The following is a 19,386-nucleotide window of genomic DNA, read 5'->3' on the forward strand; positions in this document are numbered from 1 at the left end:
TTCTCCAATTTGTTGTGCAAACGTCCCGACCAACGCCACGGCGTGTTCAGAAAATAAAAAAAATTATAGCAAACCTGTCAAGTCAGAAAACCATGATGATACAAAATTGAGATAATACAAAATTGAGATGACACAAAATTGAGATAACACAAAATTGAGATAACACAAAATTGAGATAGCACAAAATTGAGATAGCACAAAATTGAGATAGCACAAAATTGAGATAATACAAAATTGAGATAATACAAAATTGAGATAATGCAAAACCGTGATGTTGGCATTGCTTGCCCCACCCAAGGCCTCTAAACAGCGCGCCTCCCCTCTACCAAATAAATTGGCATTTTTTCTTTTTTTCCTTCATTCAGATTAAGAATCAATTTAATACTTATCATATGTCATAAGAAAGTTCAATTAACTTAAAAGGGAGTGTATTCATGAAGATATTACAAAAATGGCTATCGAACAACATCATCAGATGTGGCAAATGTTATAGATTCAATCAGTGTGTAAATCATGCTGGAGTCACCAAAAAGAATTACATGAAGTTCTCGACAAGGAAAAAAAAAAACAATGCAATAGAATGTGCTGGTAGTGAAACAAATTCAGAGGTGAAAAAAAGGAGTTTATCAGAAGTAGGAACATACAGAGAATACAAAATTCAAGATGGGATGATGCAAAGTATGTCTCATGTGAACCTTCCAAATGGTGAGGTAAGACGTCGAGTAGGTAACTTATCACCACCCAAGGAGCTCCCTGATGAAAGGAGAGTAACGCAAGCGCTGATAAACAGAACGAGAGAAGAGACAGTAAAAGATGCAGAGAAAGAGGCAGGAAAAGAGGCAGGAAAGGAGGCAGGAAAGGAGGCAGAAAAAATGATCCTTTTAATAGACCAACTGGCACTTGAAAAAGAACACACGAGTAGCGGCTTTCTTGATTTCTTAACCTTATCAATCCTACATAAACACGATATTGAAAAAGAAAAGAAAAAAAAATTCATATGTACGAGCAAAATTAGATGCTTACTAAAGGAGTACACAAATTTCACCATTAAGCATAAGCAATATTCTTATTTGTTCAACATTTTCGAGTTATCCTGCATATATAACATAGTAGATATGAAATTGTATCGAAATTTAATCCATAAAATACTTATACACACAAGAAATGAAGAAGAAAAAGTTATTCAGTGCTACTGCATAATAAAACACCTAAGTGAGAAAAACATGTACGACCGGGTAATTGGTATATTGCTTTCCAAGTACCTTTTTAACGATTCTTTTTTCAAATTTCTCCATAGGAACTCATGCATCAAAAGCAATTTTGTAATTCTTCTGAATTATTTAACTGAATCGGTTATGTGTTCTTCCAACCGTACTAATATGCTTGCATTGCATACAGTATTCAAAAAGTACATGCATTATTTTAATAACAACTTAAAAAAGGATATAGAACCCAAACTTGTAAATAATGCAGATGAGTTAATCAAAATGCAGGAAATTTTTGTAAAAACGAGTTTCTATGACAATGAATTCAATTTATTAGTTAAAAGGTATATACACACATGTACATCTTACGTGAATCCATTCGACACCTTACTTCTATACTCGAATGTGCTACTTAATTTTACTAAAAATGATTATATTATTTTAGATCCAAACGAAGAACTACATGCAGAAACACAGATGGAGCACAACAAGGAGAAGAAGGAGACGAAGGAAATGAAGAAGGAGAAGAAGACGGAGGGAAAACATTCCAAAACGAATTTCGATAAAAGGTATAGAAATTTCTTATCAACAAAATCTATGATAAATATAGTTATAAGAACGAATGACTATTACATATCAAATACTTGTAACGAGGTCGAGTATATCCAAAGATACCTCGTTTTGACATCCTACTGCCATTTCACTTTATTCTCCAATTGGTGGGATGACACAGTAATAAATGAAAAATTAAAAAAAAAAAAAAAAATTTACAAAGGAGTTGTTCGATCAAGAATTCCAAATAGAAATCATATGGTAGATAAAATATCGCATCTGTTAAATATATTACTATACAAAAACAAGAGTTTTAGTTATCTCAATGAAGAACGTGCGAACGAGGATTCTTTACAAATTTCGACAACCAAAAAAATAATCAGAAAGGAGTCAAATCGGCCGAATCAATCGAATCAATCAAACCAATCAAATCAATCGAATCAATCGAATCAATCAAACCAATCAAACCAATCAAACCAATCAAATCACCGAAATTCAGGAAACCCGAGGTATTTTCCATACATATTCAAATCATTCATTCGTACATCACTATTTAAGCCAAAATTGCTACATGACCAATCTTTTATTTTATTTTTTGAAAAAATTTTTTCGCACACTATTGATGTGTTCATTGATAATTATGAAAAACCTCAAAACGAAGTAAAATATCTCAACCAAGATTATCAATACAATCAAACGAACGACAAAAGTGAAGAACTAAATACTCTTATCAGCCGGGTTAATTATGTATCCGATCATTTACTCAATTTTATGAATACTTCAAAATGTAAAGATGAATATCTTCATTTTCATGACAAAAATAATCAACATTATGACATGAATGAAAATTTCACTTTATATGAGCTTAGTTCAATATGCGAATGTTTCTTCCTTGTGAAGCTCATGCAAGAAAGTGTATCCCTTGAAGGAACCCCGTTAACAGAAAATGGAACTTGTACTATCACTTCATCAGTTAAATTACACAAAGATTCATATAAGTACACTATCGACAAATCAGTAGATATATTCGAGAGAACATTTTATATATTTTTGGAAAAGCTAAATTTTTCAAATGACCAGAAAAGAAGTAATAAAATCCATGTTATGTTAGAAAAAGGTGATATGAACGAAATTTTAAAAAAAAAAATAATGTCGTCCTCAGAACCGATTTTTCTTTATTATTTATTTTTAAGAATAATTTTACCACACATCTTTAGTGACACTCGTGAAGAATCTTTAAACGTGACTAAAATGACAATTTCATACATCTTGTCATTTCCATTTCGAACAGATATGTTTGTAGAATCTCCATGTGCACAAATGAACGAGTCAATGTTTAACCTTCATCATGTTTTAAAGAAATTAATTCAGTGGGAAAATTCTATTATAACTATAAACAATCAAAGAAGAATTAGAAAACAAATAAAAAGGAAAAAACATCCATTTGATTTCTTATATGCTGGTGAATTTCTTCGTCCATCCTCTATTTTTATGCTTTGTTTAAATGAAATGACAAGATGGGAAGATGTTTACCTTCCATTCTTGAAAGAAGTTTTTAAAATGGATCATATATCCGATGAAAAAAGAACAAGCGTTTCAGCTCTTATTAGAGGTACCATAGAAGGGAACCATCTATCACACTTTTCTATTTCTAGATTTTTAAAGAAAATGCGAACTTCTGCACCCATGGTCACGTCGTGTCCATGATTAAATTCAGTCTTCTTTTTATTTGCATCCTTTCATTTGTGATGGTGAGAAGTGCCCACCTTCATATTTATTAATTTGTTGATTTGTTGATTTGTTGCTTTGTTGCCTTGTTGATTTGTTGCTTTGTTGCCTTGTTGATTTGTTGATTTGTTGATTTGTTGATTTGTTGATTTGTTGATTTGTTGATTTGTTGATTTGTTGATTTGTTGATTTGTTGATTTGTTGATTTGTTGATTTGTTGATTTGTTGATTTGTTGATTTGTTGATTTGTTGATTTGTTGATTTGTTGATTTGTTGATTTGTTGATTTGTTGATTTGTTGATTTGTTGATTTGTTGATTTACTAATTTGTTGACTTACTAATTTGCTAATTTATTAATTTTTTTTTTTTTTTTTACTACATATCTGTGCCCCGAATTTTGTAATTCTCCCGTTCCGGCTCAAGGATTCGGTGACCGTTTGTAGACATAACTTTCGTGAAACCCAACTCAGGAGGGTATTCCTATCCATACGATGGTTATGACGAATAGCTCGATTTGGTTCCATCCGATGGGGCTTATTTCAGTAGTTGTGTCGTTTCATCTACTTCTCTAGCGTCTGCTTCTTTTTCTCCAACACCACTCAGACTCATTTTCATCTCATAAAGGGCAAAATAAAACATGTTTAAAGCAAAAAAAAAAAATTCGCATAAAACTAATGATAAAGCCTGCATGGCATATCTGTAACAAATAGTCGAATTGGCAAGTATAAAACAATTATGACACAAATGGATGAAAAGCTGTAATATAGGGACTTTTGAAAGCTGAAGAATAAGAGGAAAAAAAAAAAAAAAAAAAAAAAAAAAAAGGACGGGGAAGTGTGAATTTTATAATAGTGAAAAGTTATGGTAGCATATGTTCTGGTGAGCAGATTTCAAAGTTGTCTTTTCTCTCTCTCTCTCTCTCTCTCTATATATATATATATATATATATATATATATTTCTCCATTTCTCTCTCTTTCTGCATGATCGATTTTGAATCTTAGCGCGCATAAATTGTTCGAAATTGTCGCTTCTGAAAACTGGGAAGTCATACAAATCGTATCCTATAAACTTGTTGTAATGACAAGCGAAAAAAGCCCCACAGAGAAATCCTCCAATGTGTCCAAAAAAATCAACAGTTGGAGAAAAACTAAGAAACAAAAAAAATAGCAAAAATATAAATACATTAAAAATATAGTACTTCTTAGCCTTTCTTGATAAATTATTCCAAGCTAAAAATATTTCAAGAATGGAACATCCAATTAATCCGAAGCCACTTGTTGATGCTCCAACGGCTAGCTGGCATGGATTACAAATTGTCGTTAATGTATTTCCAATAAACCCTGACATGATATATAAGAGGGAAAATTTCCCTCTCTTGTATTTGCCTTCAATTACTAGCCCTAAATTTAGTATACATATTATGTTTATTATTAAATGCCACCAATTTGCGTGCAGAAAAATTGGAAATAATAGTCTCCACAATTCTCCCTGTCTGTTCAGGTGGGGTTTTGCCCGAGTGACGGTGTGTGTGTGCATTGTGTGCGTGCATGTGTCATATATTTTATACGTTTATGTATTTGCACATATAAATATACAAAATATGCAAATATGCAAATGTGCAAATATGTAAATATGTGAACATATTTACATATACATGCACGCGTGCTCATTCATGTGTTAATATATTTATGAACACATGGAATAACAGAAAAAGCACAACGTCGTTCCAAACTAAAAACATGTTCTGAATTATAAAGGAAGAAACACGTATACGCCTTTTTGGAAAAAAGTGTATAACTGCTTCTATGCATTGTACTTAATGGAGGGCCCATAAGTAGCACCTAGGAACATCAATATCTCTACATTGGGTGCCAATAAATTTTCACTCAAAAGACAACTCAAAATGTAAATGATAACTTGAGCTAAACTTATCCAGACAATGATTCTGCAATGATGTAACAAGGATATAAACAACGGATGAATTCCATTCGAAGTGACATATACAAATAAAATCATCATGCGAATCTCTCTCTCATAAAATTTATTTCGAAGATATGTCTATAACAAAACATATTTACTTATTTAAGGATATATCAGGCATAAGCATGTCATAAAATGTATCTTTTTTATTTCTGCCCACTAAGGGAATATTTTCATTCACCTCATTGACATCATTTTCATTTTGTAAATTTTCTCGTAACATTTTCCTCAATTTTTATATTATATATAAAATGAAGGGATCAAATGATATACAAAATTACATATCTTTTTATACATACTATGAGGGGTTATTTTATTTTTTGTTTACAAGATTAGACATTATTCGTACTTGCATTTTTGGTGAACAGGGGGAAGATTAAATCAATGCAATACAGTCATCACACACATTTATATACTAATTTATATATACATTTAATATACACATATGTTGTACACATACAAATGAGTATACTTGTAATTGCAATGGACATTAAATCTATTGCAAAACTGTCTTTTCATCTATTTTATATGTGTAGAATACACAACCTCATGAAAAATTTCCAATTCGATTATGGTAATGCACTGGTGTGAACTTGCTAACTTGGTGTATGCGTGAAATTTACCGTTGCACATTTTGCATGCTCGTTATAATCGCGAATGAGAAATGAGTAGAAAAAAAAAAAAAAAAAAAAAAAAAAAAATCTTTGTAAATACACGCATTTCCTGTTTTCCTTACCCACCCATTTGATCCATCTCCTTAAATACAAACATGAACGAGCTTTCTATAATAACTAAAAGAAAGAATTTAAAATGGAAAAATACATAAAACCGCGTGTCAATGTGATATGACCATATCCATTACTCCGAATGGCAACTAATTCAAGTCCCTTTATGTTTTTGATCTTCTCAAAAAAATCGAATTGTCTCAAAAGGGCGTAAAGGTAGTAAGTTTTCCAAGAACAACAACGTACATATAATCTGGTTAAGCCGTAATAAAAAGGCTCTTTTTTCTTTTTCTTTTCCTTTTCTTTTTTTTTTTTTTTTTTTTACTAAATTCCATTGTACCTAGTCAGCCGGTTTCGTTTACTACTCCCCAATATGACGAGATACATTTATTTTGTATACCACGTCTTTACATAATAGTTGAAAAAAAAAAAAAAAAAAAGGCAAAATAGTTCTTTCGTCTTTTCTTCAAATGATATTTATTTAGTTTATATCAAGTGAGGTAGCAAGTAAATTCTCATTATAGTGTGGTATCTCACTCATCTTGGTTGCATTTAAAATTCTTAAAAAAAAAAAAAAAAAAAAAAAATTCATAAATGACATTAAATTAAAAATTATGTAAAAAAAGGATACAGATTTGCCCAGCAAAAATGTCGCTTTATGCACACGAATCAACAAGGGGAATAGTTTTTTTTTTTTTTTTTTTTTTTTTCTTTTTTCAAATAAAGTTATGTTCCTCTATTTTTGTTTTTCATCTTATGAAAGGATGTGTACACATCCTCCAAATAGCTGCACGCATGAATGGTTTTATCAGCAATGACAATACATAAATTGTTAAAGAGTATAAATAAAACACATGTGTTACTAAATCATGGGATTATACTAAAAGTCCCCACTTTTTTTACACACCATTCTCCTCCAATAATTTGACAATAATTTTGGTGTAAAACGAAAATCTCCTTACAAGCAACAATGAAAAAAAATAATAAAAAAAAATCTCACAATTGCAAAATTGCATTCAAATCAAATGTGAAGAAAAACATACGTTGTTGTGTTTTTACTTTTCCTGGGTGCACAATTCTTTATATAAGAGCTTGTTCATTTTGGGAACTTTTTATATATTCTTCTTTATTTTAATTTAATTTTTTTTCTAGGGTTACTCAAATGCAACTATTTCTTCCTTATTCATATGTCACGTGTGCCAGTCTCATTATTCTGTTATTCCCATTTATCCCTTGGTCTTTCACATTTTCACTCTTTGTCATTCGATAATCCCAATACAAGAATGTGCCTTAAAAATACAATTGAGGTACCTCTTCTTTTTTTTTTTCTTTTTTTTCCTTCCCCAATTTAAACATGTAACTTACGCAGCCTAACATTATATACATGCAAAATGGGGTGTATATAAAATGGTTCCGCTACATATGCTTAGAATCAATTACTTATAAAATGTGGAATTTCTTTTTTCTTTTTTAAGGCATCATATATATATGGGTAAAACAATACATTATACATGTGCATCATAACTCAATGTTGATCCCTGTGAATTCGACACACGTAAGTTATCACCTGGGTTGGCAGTTCGGGGTTAATCACACCCACGATCTCATATATATAACATCGTGCACATGGGCAGTATGCATTGTGGTATTTGTGTATAATACGAAAAAATACATTATGTATGCGTTCATATGTATTCATACATGATAAGAAAGGGAAAAAAAAAAAAAAAAAAAAAAAAAAAAAAAAAAAAAAAAAAAAAAAAACCCAAGTTAGGCACCCTTCTCAGTATAAGCAAAACATTGTTACATACAGCACACAGCAGTAAGTGTAGCTTTTTTTTTTTTTTTTTTCCATCCCCCCCTCAATTTCATAATTAAGTACACGTTTGTTTGTATTCCCCAATTCCTTCTTCTTTTATTATTATTTTATTTTATTTATAAAATTAATAACATATCTGTAACTTAAAAAAAACCAACATACTTAAAATTTAGGTTATTTATATAGTCATAATTATCGACACTTGGGATGAGTTATACCCCCCCCCTCCCTCACAACTTACCATAATGTGTTTATGCCATTTTTTGTTACCATTATAGATATATTATAATTGGTACCCCCTTTTCCCCCTTTTTTTTTTTTTTTTTTTCTTTTCCTTTTTCACCTTGCTTGTTCAGGTAAATTGAATAAAAAATTGGTAAACACATTTACGCGTGTGCTATATTACCACTTTCCAACAATACCAACACAGCTAAGATTGGTTAACGAAATGAGAGCTCAGAAAAAAGAAAATAATTCTTTTAAAGTCAAATTGGATAATTTTTGAACTCACACAACGCACATAATTCATGTAATTCCACCTGTTCCACGTAAAACCATACCCATTCTCATTTTTTTTTTTTTTTTTTTTTTTTTTCCTATTATTCCACCAACACCCCACCAAACATAGTATATCCCCTTCAGAAACGTGTCGTACACATTTTTATACTTCACACGAATTGGCTCATAAGATGAATACGAAATTTTTATTGTTCTTTTTATTCTTAAGTCCCTTTGTTCTTTACAATTATGCACGTGCTCATGAAGATCTCTTTAACGAGTTTGTGACGAGCATACACGATGGAGAATTAAATAATTTTATCACGAAGAATAACATCGTTTTGGTTATGTTTTTTGCCCCATGGTAAGATTTTGCATGCAAAAGAAAAAAAAAAAAAAAAAGTGGTAAAAATGTTTACACACCCCTGATGTGTATATGAGTATGTATGATAAGGTGCATTCCAGGAATTAAATGAAACCGAATTCCTAAACAATTCCAAGAATATCCATGCAAGGGAAAACACACCTTTGCATGCACATTTATGAACATACATGTAAAATACCATCTTACACAATCACACACATACGCTCATATAAATGTAAATCTCACAGGTGTGGTCACTGCAAGAGACTAATTCCAGAATACAACGAAGCTGCTAAAATCCTAGCAGATAACAAGAGTGAAATAAAGTTAGCCAGTATAGATGCAACTACTGAAAATGCATTAGCACAAGAATATGGAATCACAGGATATCCAACGATGATCATGTTTAATAAAAAGAATCGTGTAAATTATGGAGGAGGAAGAACAGCACAATCAATCGTAGATTGGTTGCAACAGATGACTGGGCCCGTATTTAGTGAAATTACCACAAATATTGAAGATGTGTTAAAAGAAAAAAACATCTCTGTAGCATTTTATCTTGAATATACATCTGAAGATAATGAATTGTATAAACAATTTAATGAAGTAGGGGATAAGAATCGTGAAATTGCAAAATTTTTTGTTAAAAAAAATGATAAACATAATAAAATTTTTTGTTATAGAAAAGATGAAAACAAAGTTGAATACGATGAAAAAACACCACTAAGCGAATTTGTATCTACTGAATCTTTTCCATTATTTGGAGAAATAAACACTGAAAATTATCGATTCTATGCGGAAAGTCCTAAAGAATTAGTTTGGGTATGTGCTACTTCTGAACAGTATAATGAAATAAAAGAAGAAGTTAGATTAGCCGCATCTGAATTAAGAAAGAAAACACATTTTGTCCTTCTCAACATACCAGAATATGCAGATCATGCCAGAGCATCATTAGGATTGAATGACTTTCCAGGTTTAGCTTATCAATCTAGTGAAGGTCGATATTTACTACCCAACCCAAAAGAATCCTTACATAACCATAAATCTATTGTCACATTTTTTAAAGATGTAGAAGAAGGAAAAATTGAAAAATCCTTAAAATCAGAACCAATCCCAGAAGATGATAATAATGCACCTGTTAAAATTGTAGTTGGAAATTCTTTCATAGATGTTGTTTTAAAAAGTGGAAAAGATGTACTCATTGAAATTTATGCTCCATGGTGTGGTCATTGTAAAAAATTAGAACCAGTTTATGAAGATCTTGGAAGAAAATTAAAAAAATATGATTCCATAATTGTTGCAAAAATGGATGGAACTCTTAATGAAACACCAATTAAAGATTTCGAATGGTCAGGATTCCCAACCATCTTTTTTGTTAAGGCAGGTTCGAAGATACCTTTACCTTATGAGGGAGAAAGATCCTTAAAGGGGTTCGTAGATTTTCTCAATAAACACGCAACTAACACACCCATATCTGTGGAAGGAGTTCCGGAGTTTGAAGATGGAAGTACAGATGAACTGTAAGTTATTTTGCACTTGGATGCGCGCAGTCGCAGTTGGTTACTCGTAGTTGCAGCTGGGCCACAATCAGTTTCAATGGAGAATAATTAATCAGATTGGGAAATGTATTATTCATTCATTTTTTACACATCCGGTGCTTGTGAGATTTATTCAAATAACATATCCCGGTAAAATTATTCATGAACATGTAAAGGTATTTGCTACGGGATGTGCATAAACGACATTATGTGGATTTATCAGTTGGACCTTCAAACAGCACAATGTGGAAAGAGAAGGGAAGAGAAGAAATGAAAAAAAAAAAAATAAAAAAAAAAAAAAAAAACACTTATGATTCACAAATAGAAGAGTTAAATCTTATCCTATTAGAGAAAAATTATTTTGAACAAAATGTACACGATTATCACTACCTCTTATAATTCACAATAATCGGAACAGTATACATGGTTGCTGATTGACATTTGCTACTATCGGCACTTCTCCCCTTTTCCCCATGAATATTCAGATTTTCAGAACCCATATTATTTATACATACATTCGGCGTTTACATCTGTACATGGTACACAAGTAAACGAATGAACGGATGATTGAACAAACGAATGAACGGATGATTGAACAAACGAATGAACAGATGATTGAACAAACGAATGAACGGATGATTGAATGTCCATCAAAGCCACAAGCTTTACAACAAAAAAAAAAAATAAGAAGAAAAAAAAAAAAGAGGGGATGATCTGATCTGCGTTTTCCATCTTTGTGTGGACGACAATTTACACATCTAGAGCTTGCACAAAAAAAAAAAACATTTTTTGCAAACTCATAAATTTTAGATCACATTTGGGGAGCGCATGTATTTTTTGCTGAATAAGTTTCTTTTTCCTTTTTCCTTTTTTTTTTTTTTTTTTTTCCCAAAATGCATAAAAATGCATTTCGATATATTTCAGTTGTGCTTCCTCTACTACATTTTCAGCCACGTCCACGCTGAAATGTCTACGTGAAAGCACTTGCATATAATATCCATATTAACGCACAAACAGGAACCCATGAACCCACGAATTTATGAACTTTAAGCACGTGCATGTCTTACCTGCGTAGGTTTTAAGTCTCTCCGCGACTTTCTGCTTTTCCATTTTCAAGCACCCATTTGTGTAAAATGTGAACATAAGGTGTGTATATATATATATATATATACATAACACATCCACAAAGACGTGTGTGTAACGTACAAAATTAATGTTAACATTGAAAACGTGGAGAAAAGTTTTGGGTTCTAATATGAGGAAGAGAGGATTGTTTTTAAAAGTGAAAGAGATATGCACAAACTGCCACGGTAAAAAAAAAAAAAAAAAAAAAGTAAAAATATGGCCTAATACAATATGACACATTGAAAGTGTAACAAAAGAGAGTTTACAGGTAACGGAATAAAACAAGGCAAAATATTGATCCCATGAAAATGATTCGCTTCAAATGAACCACTGCATATACCAACCGCTACACACACAGGGGAGAGACGACGTTACCCGATGTATCCTTTGCAGTTCTTCGAATTACACATGCACTTAATATTTTTGTAATTAATCCCGTAGTGATATTTCAAGGGTTCATCCGGTTTTATGTCTCTAGATGCAAAGATGCCAACAGAGGGATAGTTATCTCCACGCCAAATTGTAATAACATTAACATTAGGCTCACAGGAATGGTTTAAAAATCTAGCTACATTTGAAATGAATAAAGCATCAATACAAGGAATTTTCCAATCGTCAGTATAAGTTTCATCAACCTCAGCTGTTTCTATAAAATAATTAAAATAACCTTTCTTATCATATTCATGTTCTCGAGAAATCATTTCCTTTCTTGTAGTAATTTCTCCTACATAATGCATAATTAAAGAATTCGCTTTTATATGTGATGATGAAACAATGTCCCATCCAATATCTCGCGTTTTTACTACCTTAACAGGATAATGTAATCCTTCAGGAAATTTATTTGTGCATTTTACAGGATCGCATAAGCAATTACCTGAACATGCAGCTAAAACATTAAAGTCATTAATATCATAACTCTTATTTCCATCACAATAAACTTTATTTGTTTTTTTATGACGTAATCCTTTACAATATCCATTTATATATATTTCATCATATTCTTTTTTACTGTAATTTTGCGGTGCACAACCAGAACACAATGGTAATAAATTATAAGGTGGAAGTCTTGAAAAAAATAATGTTTTATTTACATAAGTGAAATTCATGGGAGGTAATGAATCATCTACTACATTTTCAACTGGAATTTTAAACTTTTCTTTCCCAGCAGATAAATCTTCATATGGATTCCATGTATCATCAAAAGGTTTCTTCAATTCAATATATGCTCCTATAGCTTCTTTACTTTTTATAGGTATGAATAAATGAGCTGGTCTCTTTGCCATTTCACAATTTATTGGGATATCGGTTTTTCTAATAGATATTTCTATATTTTTAAAATTTTTCGTTCGAATAATACTTGGATTTTCCTTTATTTCCTTTTCAAAGTTCAATGTTTCTAGGGTCAGTACCAATGGCAGATACTTCCCTCTGCACCAAAATGGATATTCTTCCACTTTACTCCGTCCAATTTTCGACCCTTTGTCATGCATCCCCAGCTGCATCTTATCCTGCATCTTATCCTGCATCTTATCCTGCATCTTATTCTGCATCTTATTCTGCATTTGATCTTGGTTATCATCCCTGTTCTCATCCCTGTTATCATCCCGATTGTCATCCCTCTTCTGCATCTCCTCATGTCGCAAGTGCCGCTTGCATTCCTCATACATGCGCACGTCTCTCCTAACCCATTCTGGGGCCAGCTTCTCCCTGATGCACTTGCGTCTGATAAACTTATATATGTGATTAAAATTCATAAACGTCGTGGATTTGTAATTCTTCAAGTACGGCACAGTCAAAGTCATTATAATTTCCTTGTTCCTAAAAACATTAATAGAAACGGAGTTTTTCTCAATTAAGTATTTCTTCATTTCTGATTGGTTATCATAAAATCGACAACTACGAGGAATGAAACATTTATCCACATAAAGCCTCTTAAAGACATAGAGAATATCTCTCTTATATTCTGAAGTAGAATAATCATTGGTAGTAAAAGCATTCACGATTTTGTATATTCCATCATATCGAATTCCATAATTTGGACTATATTTTGTTTTTAAATTGTTATGACGAAAAATCCGTATAGGCATTTGCAACAAATATGAATTGTACAAAGCATTGGCATAACATTTTCTCAAACTAGAAATTTTATTACTTAAAAAAGATAACAAATATCTTAAAACAAAAAAATTCCCATTATCCGTTAGCAATTCATTTTTGGAATTTAAAATTATTGATGATACAATATGTTCATTCTTATTTATGGGGTGTAAAAACAAATTATATGATGTATATTTACATAAAAAAAATAATGATATATGATAATTGTGAGAAAAATGTGTATTTACCTTGATATCCAAAATATTAAAATTGTTATTATATAACCAATCTACACTCAACATGTGCTTTTTTTCCTTTTCTGTCAGCTCGCTATTATTCATATACATCCCCACACCTCTTCCTCCCCATTCACACTCTTCCATTTTGACATTCTTACTATCACTCTCTTTGTAATCATTGCACTCGACATTATTGTTCTTATTGCATCCGCTCTTCATACTGCAATCGTAATCACGTCCTTCAACACTAGCTCCAACAACCCCACTTCCCACGCCTCCACCTCCTACCCCATTGTTATTATTGCTGCTTCTTTCAGCATGCTGAATGTTCTTAAAACTTAAACCACATTCTGTTTTCCCAAGCGTAGAATTACACGCGTTCCCATTATTACCACCATTGCCACTGCCACTGCCGTTACCTCTGCCGTTACCTCTGCCATTACCACTTCCACTTCCACCACCACCACCATTCATCAGAGACATCTTCTCTTCCTTTTTTTTCTTATTCAGCTTGTCATTTTCCATTATCATTTTGTAATTATGCTTTATCCTTTCCAAAAGCATAACATTCACGTTTTCCAATTCATTTACATCTTCGCCATATTCAGTAGAATCATCATATTCTGAATTCCTTTTTTTAAAATGAAATTCATTTTTTGTCATTTTTTCTTCACTCTTCTTTCTTGTCCTCTTCGATGCAATGCGACCTCTTCTCGTTCCTCTATTTTTCATAAGCGAAAGATTATTGTTGCAAAAATATTTCTTTCTTCCTCTTTTCATTCCTACTTTCGAGGAACCATTTTTCTTACACGGTCTTCCTAATTTACTCCTTTTTATTTCTTTCTCTTTTTTTATACTTCTGTTTCGTAATATCCATTTTTTTTTGTACACTCCCAACTCTCCATTCATTATCGATTCGGTTTCCTTATCCTCTAAACATTTATTATAATCTCTTCCATCTGGAGCAAAAGGTTCATCACCTATAATGTTATACTCACCTTTCATTCTTGTATTTCCTGAATCAACACCAATGCCTGTATCATTCCCACTCATCTGGATACACTTCTTCTTCTCATTCACATATTCTCCCCTCTCTTCATTTTTCACTCGAACCCCTAAAAGATCCATTTCTTTACTTTTATGTTTTTTTTTTTTTTTTTTTTTTTCTTCTTCTTCTTCTTCTTTAAAAATATTTTCCTTCTTTTCTTTTTTAATATCACATTTCTTTGTCAACTCACAAATAGAACCCTTTTCCCTCATGTCCTTATCACCATTGGGTTCTGCTTCTACCCTTTCCATTTTGAAACAAACGTCATTAACTGTCCTTCTCTTTGGATTCTCCTCTTGCACAGATGATGATTCCTGCACTTTAAACTCACAATTCTCATCTTCTTTTTTAACATCATACACTCCTCTTTGCTTCTTACATGTGTAATCAAAAGTCTCGTCTGCTCCTATCCCAAGCACAACTTTCCTCTTCCTCATTTTTTGCGAATCCCAACAAGATTGATTCTCTTCACCCACGTTTTCAGCACATACCACATTTTCTACATCTGTAGCTCCTTCCGATCGGTCTCTACCACACTGATTACTTAAAATCCCCAGTGGATACTCCCCTTTGGATGTTGTATCACTTGCCAAGTTCTTCTCTTTGCTATATTCATGTAAACACTTTCCATCCTTAGCCTCATTTGCAATGTTTATTATCTCGTTCTTCTGAATATCCTGCATGTCATGGGTCTCATCGGATGTTTTATTACCTTGCGTTAGATTTTCAGAATCAACATGGTTATTCTTAACCACGCAATTTAAAGGAACCGATTCTTTTTTGGACTCACATGCTGGATATTTTATTGACTCTCTTCCGTGCTCTTTGCATGATTCATTCGGCTGCTTCTCCAGCTGCTTCTCCGGCTGATTGTCGAACTGCCCATTTGGATCCTCCTTCGTTATTCCGCTAAGGGTTGCTTTCTCCTCTTTGCACTCCCTCCTTCTCATGGGAAGAAAATTCTCTTCCATCTTTACAGCACCACTCTCACAATCCATGACATCGCACTTCTTATTCTTAGACAAGTTCTTTTCTTCATCCGAATAACTGGAGTAAAGATAGGGGAGACATTTATACATGGAACTAATTTTTCGATTGTCCTTTTCAGGGAGAATAATATCTTCATACATTTTATTGTGCTGAACGACATTTTTTTTAGCAAATTTTATATTATGTATATTGAAATAATTCAAATTTATAAAATCATCAATGGGCATTTTATTTTTGTTTAGGTGCTTGCAATAATCATTATACATGGCTAGTATAATGGAGTGCGTATCAATCAGGTTGTCTTTTATTCTACAATTTGATATGGCTTTTTCATCAATATATATATTTTTATTTTGAGTTTGATAGTACAATCTTAAATTTTTAAATAAACAAAAGGTGTATATAAATTTTAAAGCACCTTTCAATATAGTAATATCATAAGAAAACAAATTATACAACATGAACTGTTCCATGAGAGTATCTTTACTCGAAACGATGTAACTGAAATTTAATCGTTTCATATTTACTTCCTTAACAAGGTTTAATAAAGCAATACTTTCTTCGTTGTTCAAAATTTTCTTCTTTAGTTTATTTCCCCCACATGGGTTACTCTCACTTTTCGTGTCACTATTGGTGTTATCACCCTTACAGCCACTTGGGCCATTATGAGCATTAGGAACATTAGAAGCATTAGAAGCATTAGAAGCATTAGAAGCACTATGGTCACCACTCCAACCACAAGCACGCTCATCTAAGATAATGATTTTTTTTGGAACATTTTGTTTAATCCAATTGGAGGACATTGAACTCTGTTTACTAGATTGGGCATCATCAAAAGTATCTTTTTTTTTTCTATCTTCTTTTATTTCTTCTTCTCCTTGTTCATGTTCTTTTTCTTTTCTTTTCTTTTTTTTTTCTTCTTCTTCATGTTCTTCTTTTTCTTCTGCTTTTTCTTCTTCCGTCTCTTCCTCCTCCTCCTCCTCCTCCGCTTCTTCCTCTTCCTCTTCATCATCATCATCATCATCATCATCATCATCATCCATTTTTAAGAAAAAATGTTTAGAAATTTTGATGTTAGAGAATTTTTTATCCATTTCATGTACCACCTCACCGCCACAAGTATCAGTGTTATCATCATTATGGTTATAGTACAACATATCTTTTAAATAATTTTTTTTCTCATTTTTTAATTTACTATTTAGAGAATGAGTTGTTTCATATATAAATTTATCACTTGAACTATTTCCATTTAATGTGCATCGAGATCTCTTCTTTCGAGGAATTTTTTTTTTCTGCTTCATCCTCCCTCTGCGCAATTTTCTTTTTCCTCTTTCACCTGTTTTGTTCATAATGTTTTTCTCAAAATTGAGCGGATTATTATTGCTACCGTTATTGCTGCCGCTATTAATATTGACATAATTATGGTTACTGTTGTTATTATCACCACCATCATTAACATTGTTGTTCTCTTTTATGATATTACATCCGTTATTAATTCGAAATGAATTTCCACAATCCACATTTGTACTGTTGCTCGTGTTCACGTTCTTTTCCCTCCTTCCCTTTTTCCGTCCCACTTTATTCATGCTTATGTTCCTTCCAACGGTAAATAGTTTACTATTATTCCCTAACTTTGCTATGGCTTGCTCTTCTCCTATTTCTTCATTATTGCCACCTTTCATATTCGTTCCTCTTTTAAAAAAGTTTGGGTTTCCTCTCTTTTTCAATTTTTTCACTTCCACCTTCTGCACCAAGCTGTGCTCATCACCGTTGTCATTTTTTATATGACTGATTTCTTCCCTCTGAAGAGAGGATGCAATGATTTCACATTTTTGAACATGCTCAATTTTATCTACATTTTCAATCTTATTTACAACACTAATACGTGCTGTCGAAGTGTTAACACTAGAGATTTCCCCTTCCATAGGAAAACTATGACTGATATTATCATTCCTCTGAATAGATTTTATGGACAACTGTACCAAATCGTCATTGGATAATTGATTCTTTCTTCCTATTTCTGTTCCAATTATATTATTACTATTATTCTTGGGAATCTCTTGATTTTTATCACTACAATCTAGTTCATCACACATAATAATTTCTCCCTCTGCTGCAATTTTCATTTCATCACCTCCTTCAAAATGATTTATTATCTTACACGTTATTGCCTTTCTTCCTTCATCATCCATTTTTTCATTGAATTTTTTCTGCACATGTTGTTCGTCTCTCTGGTTAACTTCCTGAGAGTGTACCTCTTCATCGTTTTCCCGATTGAAGAAATTTCTGGTTTTTCTCTCATTCATCTTTTCTCTAATTTCATCAATCTTAGGACTGTCCGTGTCATCCTCAATAGTGTTGCACCCATCTCCAATCCCGTTATCACGATCACTACATGTTCCACTGTTCATTTTATTATGTATCTTATTACCCATCTTATTCTCTACCTCATTCCCTACCTTATTCCCCCTTTGATTGCTGAAACAACTTTTGTGGGAACTCTCTTCGCAGTTTTTATCACCACTGCTATAACTACCGATGTCTTTACTGTTGCCCTTTTCATTTTCGCTCTCTCTCTCTACCTCGTCCCCCTTCTCTTTCATTTTTTTTTTTTTTTTTTTTAAATTTATGGTTTAACGATTTCTTCAAAATAATTTTATGAATATATTTATCGTATACGTAACATTTTTTTTTTTTTTTTTTTTTTTTTTTTGTATCTTAGTTCAATGTAGTATAGTGGGACTCTGTTAGACTACCACAATGTTGTGTTTGATCTTTAAAATGGATGAGAAGCAAATGGAGGAGAAAACAAAAGCTAGGTTAGGTAAATAAACGGATTGGCATTGCATATGAGTACATGTATATGCACCTATGTATCTACATATATATGCAATCTGTGCACCTACGTATCTATGCATATGAATACATATATTCATATAATGTACTATACCGTGTACATACAACATATGTTACAAACTGTTGGTCCTCCCTTTTTTTTCATGAAGCATTTTTATTCGTATTTATTTCCCCTTTCTACCAAATCCCTAAGGAGTTATTATAGAATATGTATATTAACCCCACTTATATAAATAAATATATTCGTATGTTCACGGGTTCATGCACGGATGACGCTTATGTAAACAAAAAAAAATAAAAAAAAAAAAAAAAAAACATCTGTGATTCTCCACTGGGGACAAAAGAAGACTAATATATTTCTATGTCCCCCCCCCCCCTTTTTTTTTTTTTTTTTAAATTTTTTAAAAAAAAAAAAAAAAAAAAAAAAAAAAAAAAAAAAAAAAAAAAAAATTTGTAAAAAAAAAAAAAAAAAAAAAAAAAAAAAAAAACATCTGTGATTCTCCACTGGGGACAAAAAAAAAATAATATATTTCTATGTCCCCCCCCCCCTTTTTTTTTTTTTTTTTAATATTTAGGATAAATAAATAAATAAGAAAAAAAAAATATAATAACAGAATAAAA

General features: G+C 32.0%; 4 protein-coding genes across 4 annotated transcripts; 2 read left to right on the plus strand and 2 right to left on the minus strand.

Moving 5' to 3' along the window:
* Positions 1–434: 434 nt before the first annotated feature.
* PGO_050350 (hypothetical protein, conserved) lies at positions 435–3,464 on the plus strand (the record flags this gene model as incomplete). Its single annotated transcript, XM_028686413.1, has 1 exon — positions 435–3,464. The coding sequence occupies one exon, from the start codon at positions 435–437 to the stop codon at positions 3,462–3,464; it is 3,030 nt and encodes a 1,009-aa protein (XP_028542214.1).
* A 692-nt stretch (positions 3,465–4,156) lies between these two features.
* On the minus strand, positions 4,157–5,689 carry PGO_050360 (rhomboid protease ROM3; the record flags this gene model as incomplete). Its single annotated transcript, XM_028686414.1, has 4 exons — positions 4,157–4,265; positions 4,538–4,978; positions 5,303–5,431; positions 5,565–5,689. The coding sequence occupies 4 exons, from the start codon at positions 5,687–5,689 to the stop codon at positions 4,157–4,159; spliced, it is 804 nt and encodes a 267-aa protein (XP_028542215.1).
* Positions 5,690–8,699: 3,010 nt separating this feature from the next.
* On the plus strand, positions 8,700–10,396 carry PGO_050370 (protein disulfide isomerase; the record flags this gene model as incomplete). Its single annotated transcript, XM_028686415.1, has 2 exons — positions 8,700–8,872; positions 9,121–10,396. 2 exons carry the CDS (start codon positions 8,700–8,702, stop codon positions 10,394–10,396), a joined length of 1,449 nt encoding a protein of 482 aa, XP_028542216.1.
* A 1,510-nt stretch (positions 10,397–11,906) lies between these two features.
* Positions 11,907–18,512, minus strand: PGO_050380 (SET domain protein; the record flags this gene model as incomplete). The annotated part of the gene is made up of 1 exon (XM_028686416.1): positions 11,907–18,512. One exon carries the CDS (start codon positions 18,510–18,512, stop codon positions 11,907–11,909), a length of 6,606 nt encoding a protein of 2,201 aa, XP_028542217.1.
* Between the last annotated feature and the right edge of the window lie 874 nt (positions 18,513–19,386).

The sequence above is a fragment of the Plasmodium gonderi genome (assembly GCF_002157705.1).
Source record: "Plasmodium gonderi DNA, contig: Chr05, whole genome shotgun sequence".
Lineage (NCBI taxonomy): Eukaryota > Apicomplexa > Aconoidasida > Haemosporida > Plasmodiidae > Plasmodium > Plasmodium gonderi.